Source organism: Agrilus planipennis, unplaced genomic scaffold, assembly GCF_000699045.2.
Source record: "Agrilus planipennis isolate EAB-ADULT unplaced genomic scaffold, Apla_2.0 scaffold4, whole genome shotgun sequence".
Lineage (NCBI taxonomy): Eukaryota > Metazoa > Arthropoda > Insecta > Coleoptera > Buprestidae > Agrilus > Agrilus planipennis.
Window position 1 is genome coordinate 3,649,356 of NW_020442463.1, and position 8,764 is coordinate 3,658,119.

Genomic DNA, 8,764 nt, shown 5'->3' on the forward strand with positions numbered 1-8,764 from the left:
CGATTAGGCCTTCTTTTCCGTCTTCTTCGGCAACAGGACGGCTTGGATGTTCGGCAAGACTCCACCTTGCGCGATCGTCACTCCCGAAAGGAGCTTGTTGAGCTCCTCGTCGTTGCGGATCGCCAGTTGCAAATGGCGAGGGATTATTCTCGTTTTCTTGTTGTCTCTGGCGGCGTTTCCCGCGAGCTCGAGCACTTCGGCGGCCAAGTACTCCATCACTGCCGCCAGATAGACGGGAGCGCCGGCTCCGACGCGCTCAGCGTAATTTCCCTTCCTCAAAAGCCGATGTATCCTTCCGACCGGAAATTGAAGACCGGCTCGGTTGGAGCGGGACTTGGCCTTTCCCTTCACCTTTCCGCCCTTCCCTCTGCCGGACATGCTTTCCTCGTATGTATTTCGTCGCTCGACAATGACAATGAAAATGACAACGGCTAAACGTCGGCCGTCACTGCTGCTGCGTGTATGAAACCGAAATTTTTTTTTTTTTTGTCCTTGGCTGTGGGGGAAAAATCTTCATAAGACACCCCACACTTGGGCTGTGTGGGGTAGTGTGGGATTCTTACCCACTAAAAAACCCCCGTGTATCCGTGTTCCGGTCACTCGGACCTCCCCGTCGGCGTCTGTATGCGTTGATTGTTGGGTACGACCCTGCCGTACTAGCCTTGGAACATTGCTAGTAAACCTGGAATGCTGCCCAATAGCTTGATTAGTATTTCTGATTCGCTGTTGGCTTCTTTTAGTTGTTTGGCCAATTCTGTGATCGCTGCTTTGACCTTGACAAGGTCAGTTTTTGTCAGGATGTCGGTTGTTGTGTTGGTCTCTTTTGTTCGAGGTTTCGCTGCGCTAGCGTATGAGACTCCTTGTCTTACCCCTGTTGTTGGGGTTCCTGTCTTGTACGTTGTCTGTCGTGTGGTGGCTTGTGGTTTTTGTTTAGGGAATGCTGAGCATCCCCTGTAGCTTGCTGGATGTGGTCCGCCACAATTTGCACATATTGCTTGATCTTCTCTTGCTTTCTTGCATTCCCTGGAATCGTGTTGTTGTCCGCATTTGACACATCGCGGTAGCATTCTGCAGTGTCTCTGCACTTGCCCTATTCTTTGGCATCGGTGACATTGTTTTGCTCTTCGGCGTCGGTCCTTCTACTCCTCTACTTTGATGTTTAGATCGCAGCATGTTTGTAGGTTCCTTAGTTGATCTTCTTTCATTTTGTCCCTGTATGATAATTGGACTAACATGATAGTCTGTGTTTTATTCCTGGTTTTGATCTGTGTGCAATAGCTGGTTATTCCTTGGGCTTTTAGGTCGTTCTCTACTTGTAGACTGTCAATCTGTGTTGGTAGTCCTTTAATCACAAATCTTGCACTAGGTTGGTCTGTCATGAAATCTTGATAGGTGTAGTATTCTGCTTTTACCTTATCGAGAATTTCGAGTATTTTGTATCTATCTTCTGGTCTGGCTGGATAAATCTTGATCCCATTTCTTGTATCATGAGCTTGGTTTATGTTTACCTTGAATCGATGAAGCGTTTTTCTTAAATCGATCCAGTCTTGCTTTTTGTGAAAGATGATTGGCGCTGGTGTTGGTTTTGCCTTCTCAGTTTTTCCTAGCGGTTCGTATCGGTTTTGCACTGTCGTCGTTGGTAGCGTTTCGTCGGCGTTGGTTGTCACTTTGCAGGTCCTCCGTGGCTTGACGAAGCCGTCGTTCTCATCTTCCATGTTGTTTTCGATTTCGTAATAGTCTTAATAAAGACTTTTTGTTGCCGCCCGGCTTCCTCCTGGGTGGTATGCGTTTCTCTCTCTCCACGATACGAACACTTTGAAGATCGGTCGACGACTGACGAAACCGAAAAAGTGCCCGGATACGTATTTATTCGGGCGGCCGTTCGTCGAGCGCGTCCGACGCTACGGGTCCGACGACCAATCGCGGAGCGCGCTCGCTCCGTCCCCGCGCAAGGGGGACGGGCTTCCGATCGACACGGCCGCCGCTTAAATGGGCAACGTCGCACGTTGCAGCCGTCATAACGAATTTTCTAAAGATTGCCAGAGCCATCCATCCAACGTCAAAGCTCGAGCGACGCAGAAAAGGAAGGACCTGATTGACGGGGCCAATGTCCAAGCAGGAAAATCTTTTGCCAGTGTGGCAGGAAGTAACAAAAACCATCACAGAGAAGACCACGAAGACCTACGAATAAAAGAAGTCGTCGAAAAACTCATGCTGAAGCTCCTCCCTACAATTTTGAAGGAACTTAATGGATAAGATCACCCATAAAGATACCAACCATGAGATAGTCCTATGCACTTGGAACGCAAACGGAGTCAAAAGTCATAAAGAAGAGCTAAGAACTTTTCTCTACGAAAAAGACATAACGGCGATGATGGTAACAGAGACTCACCTGAAGCATGGGGATAACTTCTATATTCCGGGGTTCTCGCTATTCAGGAAGGATAGAACAGGTCGACCGGGTGGTGGAGTGGCCATTTTACTGAAAAGCCAATTCTGTGCTAGGCAAGCAGGCCTCAATACATCAGCGGAAGCGGTGGGGATAGATCTACTTTTAGACAACCAGAAAACACGGCTAATATCTATGTACAACCCCCCAGGAACGAAATTGCAGGAGCAGGACATCAAAGGCATATTATCAGAAACCAATACGTTCATTGGAGGAGACCTAAATGCCAAACATCCGGCCTGGGGCAGCAGACGATGCAACGGTAACGGTAAAATTCTCCTTCAAACGATAAATAATATCGAGGGTGCTAAGATTTGGGGTCCTGAGGAACACACCTCCATCCCAAATAGTGGCAAAAGAGGTGATGTCATCGACATATTCTTATCATTGAAATCCAAACCAGTCCGTTCGATCCGAACAGTTCATGAGCTAGCGTCGGACCATTTCCCGGTCATAATTACTCTCTCGGCACATCGTAACCCAAAAACGACGAAAATAAGGTATAAAATTAATTGGATGAAATACATATACCGAAATCCAACCATAGGCGGTAACCCGCAACTCCACACGCCTGAACAAATAGAGCAGGAAGCCCAGGACATCGGAAGTGGCATAAATAGAGTGTTAGCAGAGTGCAAGGAAGTAATTAAAACGAACAACCTAAACAAATTGGGACTTAACTTAAACGAAAAAGCACTAATCAAGGAAAAGAATACAATAAAAAAGAGATGGCAGAAATTCAGGAGAGAGGAAGACAGAATCCTACTACGCAAGAAGCAAAGAGAGGTAGTAGAGATGCTCCAAAATAGAAAACAACAGACCTGGACAAAGAAGATCCTCAGTTCTAACGAAGACGAAGGGCGGTTATGGAAATTAATGAAAACAATAGGCCGAAGTAACTGTCCGAACGCTCCCCTAAAAGTAGACAACACCTACTATTTTACAAACCAAGAAAAAGCAGAGATAACGGCCGAATATTTTACAAAATGTTTCGTGAATAACGACAGAACGAACGCTGCCATCTCCAAAAGGGTTAAATGTAGCACCGATTGCATTGATCAAGCAAGTGTGGACCCCTTCCCCGAGATTACCATCGACACACTGAAGGAAAAAGTTCAAACTCTTAATCCCAGAAAAAGTCCAGGAATAGACAGAATACCCAACATGGCCATAAAACTTCTGGAGGAAGCTCCCTTAGCCAGGATTTGCAACCTCTATAATGCATGCCTTACGAGGTCATATTTCCCAAGAGTGTGGAAGGAGGCTGTAATAGTTCCAATTCCTAAGGGAGATAAAGATCCAACACACGTCCAGAACAAAAGGCCAATAAGTTTACTGAACGGTCTTGCAAAAATTTTTGAAAGTATAATTAAGGATCATATCGTAACATTCAATGACAACAATGACATTATCAAATCTACCCAATTCGGATTCCAAAAAAAGCTGGCGGCTATCCAGCAAGCAGCTTTGCTAGTTAGCACGGTTAGAAAAAACTCGGGACCACGAAAAACAGTTATGGCTGCCTTACTAGACATAGAAAAAGCCTACGATAGAGTCTGGAGAGATGGACTCATTCACAAATTAATGACCTACAAGTTCCCGATGTGGCTAGCAAAGATAATAAAATCCTGGATCTCGGAAAGGTATTTCAGAGTCAGAATTGGAGATGAAATCTCGGAACCCAAAGAAGCAAAAGAAGGGCTACCCCAAGGATCGCCACTGTCCCCGGTTCTGTTTAACTTATTTGTCAACGACATGCCACAATTTGAAAGAGACAAATTCTCGCAGATCTTCCAATTCGCGGATGATACGGCAATAATAGCAGTCGGCATGAACTTTGAAGCGGCCAAAAACAAGATGGAAAGGAATCTACAGTTAGTGCTAGACTATGCGAAGAATTGGAAAATACGAATCAATGAAAGTAAAACTGACATCATATGCTTTCACAACAAGAGGCCTATCAGGAACCACCTGAAATTCAACTCCAAGCAGATAAAAATAAAAAATCAAGTGACTTATCTAGGCCTCACTATTGATAGAAGGCTCCAATTCTTCCAGCATATACGCCGCAGAGCCGCACTGGCCAAACACCGATGCCAAATGCTGTACGCATTTACGAAGCACGACACCAAGCTGAGTACTAGGAACAGAAGTAGAATACTGCAGACAATCTACTTCTCGACAGCATTCTACGGTCAGGAAGTTTGGATTGACGGTAGCGACAGAACCAAGACAAAAGCCCATGCACTCTTCCACAAGTTAACCAGGAAGGCTCTAGACGCACCGTGGTACTGCCGAAACCAGGACCTAGTAAAAGATCTGAAACTCGAAAACCCTCTTACCACCGCATCCAGAAGAAAAGCAGAGATGAAAGAAAGGCTGCAACACCACCACCAGCGCTGCTTCCAGGAGAAAGCAGCACTTCTTTAATAATTAAAAAAAAAAAAAAAAAAAATTAAATGAAGTTCCAATTATAAGTATAATTCTCCATGACAATTTCCTAAACACTAGGAATCATGAGGATCACAATTGCATAGCTTTTTAAGCTCAAAATTGTTACTGTTGAGACGAAAAAAAAAAAAAAAAAAAAAAAAAAAAAAAAAAAAAAAAAAAAAAAAAAAAAAAAAAAAAAATNTTTTTTTTTTTTTTTTTTTTTTTTTTTTTTTTTTTTTTTTTTTTTTTTTTTTTTTTTTTTTTTTTTTTTTTTTTTTTTTTTTTTTTTTTTTTTTTTTTTTTTTTTTTTTTTTTTTTTTTTTTTTTTTTTTTTTTTTTTTTTTTTTTTTTTTTTTTTTTTTTTTTTTTTTTTTTTTTTTTTTTTTTTTTTTTTTTTTTTTTTTTTTTTTTTTTTTTTTTTTTTTTTTTTTTTTTTTTTTTTTTTTTTTTTTTTTTTTTTTTTTTTTTTTTTTTTTTTTTTTTTTTTTTTTTTTTTTTTTTTTTTTTTTTTTTTTTTTTTTTTTTTTTTTTTTTTTTTTTTTTTTTTTTTTTTTTTTTTTTTTTTTTTTTTTTTTTTTTTTTTTTTTTTTTTTTTTTTTTTTTTTTTTTTTTTTTTTTTTTTTTTTTTTTTTTTTTTTTTTTTTTTTTTTTTTTTTTTTTTTTTTTTTTTTTTTTTTTTTTTTTTTTTTTTTTTTTTTTTTTTTTTTTTTTTTTTTTTTTTTTTTTTTTTTTTTTTTTTTTTTTTTTTTTTTTTTTTTTTTTTTTTTTTTTTTTTTTTTTTTTTTTTTTTTTTTTTTTTTTTTTTTTTTTTTTTTTTTTTTTTTTTTTTTTTTTTTTTTTTTTTTTTTTTTTTTTTTTTTTTTTTTTTTTTTTTTTTTTTTTTTTTTTTTTTTTTTTTTTTTTTTTTTTTTTTTTTTTTTTTTTTTTTTTTTTTTTTTTTTTTTTTTTTTTTTTTTTTTTTTTTTTTTTTTTTTTTTTTTTTTTTTTTTTTTTTTTTTTTTTTTTTTTTTTTTTTTTTTTTTTTTTTTTTTTTTTTTTTTTTTTTTTTTTTTTTTTTTTTTTTTTTTTTTTTTTTTTTTTTTTTTTTTTTTTTTTTTTTTTTTTTTTTTTTTTTTTTTTTTTTTTTTTTTTTTTTTTTTTTTTTTTTTTTTTTTTTTTTTTTTTTTTTTTTTTTTTTTTTTTTTTTTTTTTTTTTTTTTTTTTTTTTTTTTTTTTTTTTTTTTTTTTTTTTTTTTTTTTTTTTTTTTTTTTTTTTTTTTTTTTTTTTTTTTTTTTTTTTTTTTTTTTTTTTTTTTTTTTTTTTTTTTTTTTTTTTTTTTTTTTTTTTTTTTTTTTTTTTTTTTTTTTTTTTTTTTTTTTTTTTTTTTTTTTTTTTTTTTTTTTTTTTTTTTTTTTTTTTTTTTTTTTTTTTTTTTTTTTTTTTTTTTTTTTTTTTTTTTTTTTTTTTTTTTTTTTTTTTTTTTTTTTTTTTTTTTTTTTTTTTTTTTTTTTTTTTTTTTTTTTTTTTTTTTTTTTTTTTTTTTTTTTTTTTTTTTTTTTTTTTTTTTTTTTTTTTTTTTTTTTTTTTTTTTTTTTTTTTTTTTTTTTTTTTTTTTTTTTTTTTTTTTTTTTTTTTTTTTTTTTTTTTTTTTTTTTTTTTTTTTTTTTTTTTTTTTTTTTTTTTTTTTTTTTTTTTTTTTTTTTTTTTTTTTTTTTTTTTTTTTTTTTTTTTTTTTTTTTTTTTTTTTTTTTTTTTTTTTTTTTTTTTTTTTTTTTTTTTTTTTTTTTTTTTTTTTTTTTTTTTTTTTTTTTTTTTTTTTTTTTTTTTTTTTTTTTTTTTTTTTTTTTTTTTTTTTTTTTTTTTTTTTTTTTTTTTTTTTTTTTTTTTTTTTTTTTTTTTTTTTTTTTTTTTTTTTTTTTTTTTTTTTTTTTTTTTTTTTTTTTTTTTTTTTTTTTTTTTTTTTTTTTTTTTTTTTTTTTTTTTTTTTTTTTTTTTTTTTTTTTTTTTTTTTTTTTTTTTTTTTTTTTTTTTTTTTTTTTTTTTTTTTTTTTTTTTTTTTTTTTTTTTTTTTTTTTTTTTTTTTTTTTTTTTTTTTTTTTTTTTTTTTTTTTTTTTTTTTTTTTTTTTTTTTTTTTTTTTTTTTTTTTTTTTTTTTTTTTTTTTTTTTTTTTTTTTTTTTTTTTTTTTTTTTTTTTTTTTTTTTTTTTTGTTTTCGTGGAGGAGAGGAAATCTTCGAAAGACACCCGGCCGCCCGCGCGACCGGGTAGTGTCGGATTCATCCCGAAGGACGCCTACCGACTAAAACCTCTCCCCCTCAGGCCGTTCTAGGGCCGCGAAGCCCTCTTCAGCCGCATGGTTTACTTACTACTGTGTTTAATATTTAATTAGTTGGGCGAGTGTCTGAGCACTGCCCAGTAATTGTAGTAGAATTTCAATTGGTGTGCTAGCGTTTTGGAGTTGGTTTGCTAGTTTTATTATTGCCGTTCTTATTTGTAGCAAATCGATTTTCCCAAGGATGTTGTTGTTTGTTTCGTTGTCGAGTATGTCGTGTCGTCTTTGTGAAGTCGCTTTGGCGTAAGATAGACCCTGTCTTACTGCGTTTCTATTGTTGTCTTTGTTTGGTTGTTGTTCTTCAGTTTTCGATGAAGGTTTCGATTTCTTTTCTTTTTTGAAAGCTGGGCAGCCTCGATAACTGGCGGGATGTTCGCCTTTGCAGTTCCTGCAAACGGCCTTGTCTTCTTTCGGTTTGTCGCAGTCTTCCGTTCTGTGAAGCTCTGCACACTTCACGCATCGTGGTGCCATCTTGCAGTGACGTTGCGTGTGTCCTAGTCGTTGACACCGATGGCATTGGATTGGTCCTCTTGGTTTTCGGTATTTTTCTATTTTGATGTTCAGATCGCAGCAGGCTGTCATGTTCTTGATTTTGTCTTCGTCGCTCTTCTTGTATGTGATGATTAGCACCAGGGGGATGGCCTTGGATCGGGATTTCATGCGGTGTATCGCGCAGTCGTATATTCCTTGGTTTTGTAGATCGGTCGACACTTCGCAGGTGCTTATTGTTGTTGGTACGCCCTTGATCACGTACTTTATTGGTCGTCTTGGTTCGTTCCCGAAGGTGTAGTACATCGTTTCGGTGCTTTGTAGGTATTTAACTGTCCTGCTGTGGTCCTGACTGGAGCGGGGCTGGAGACGGATACCATCCTTTGTGTGGGTTGCGCCGCGTAGATTTATCTGCTGGTGTTTCAGTTCTTTGCTGATGGTGGCCCAATCCTCAGCGTAATGAAGCACGATGGGTGGTGGTCTTCGTTCGTCTGTGGTCTCGCTGTGTAGCGCGTCGAAGCTGTTACTCGTCGGTAGTGGTTCTCGTTTTCTAGAATAGGTGTCTGTCGTCTTCCTGGTTTTCTTCGGCCTTTCAAAACCGTCGCAGTCCATGACGTCGTCCATTGAGATTGTGAAGCCTTAATAAAGGCTATTTGTAGGTCACTCGATTATGTGTAGAGGCTGTCGGCTCTGCTGTCTTAAGATGATGTTGGTACGTCTGCTTCGTTCCGCTGCTCTCGACGAACTGACCGAAAAAGTGCCCGGATACGTATTTATTCGGGCGGCCGTTCGTCGACCGCGTCCGACGCTACGGGTCGGACGACCAATCGCGGATCGCGCTCGCTCCGTTCTCGCGCAAGGGGGACGGGCTTCCGATCGACGCGGCCGCCGCTTAAATGGGCAACGACGCACGTTGCAGCCGTCATAACGAGTCAAGACAGACAGACAGTCCGACGCAACGTCCGCTCCGCTGCCGTTGTTGTTGTTGTTAGTAATCGTTAACGTCAAATATCTCGACTGTATACCACGACACAATGCCTCCCAAGACTAGCGGCAAGGCTGCCAAGAAGGCCGGAAAGGCG

The 8,764-nt window shown here is 35.7% G+C and overlaps 2 protein-coding genes across 3 annotated transcripts in view; one reads left to right on the top strand and one right to left on the bottom strand.

Annotated features, from left to right (window-relative positions):
* Positions 1–3: 3 nt before the first annotated feature.
* Positions 4–8,764, bottom strand: part of LOC112906548 (histone H2A) — a 17,167-nt gene continuing 8,406 nt past the window's right edge. Inside the window, exon 2 of one of the 2 annotated variants that reach the window (XM_025980865.1) lies at positions 4–287. In XM_025980865.1, coding sequence (XP_025836650.1) covers positions 4–287 — 284 coding nt within the window. Of the gene's footprint in view, positions 417–8,764 lie in introns of those variants that run through there. The other variant, XM_025980866.1, reaches the window with a different exon arrangement.
* Positions 8,574–8,764, top strand: part of LOC112906549 (histone H2B) — a 5,114-nt gene continuing 4,923 nt past the window's right edge. Inside the window, exon 1 of the mRNA XM_025980868.1 lies at positions 8,574–8,752. Within this exon, the coding sequence (XP_025836653.1) occupies positions 8,717–8,752 (36 nt within the window). The 5' untranslated portion in view covers positions 8,574–8,716. The remainder of the gene's footprint in view (positions 8,753–8,764) is intronic.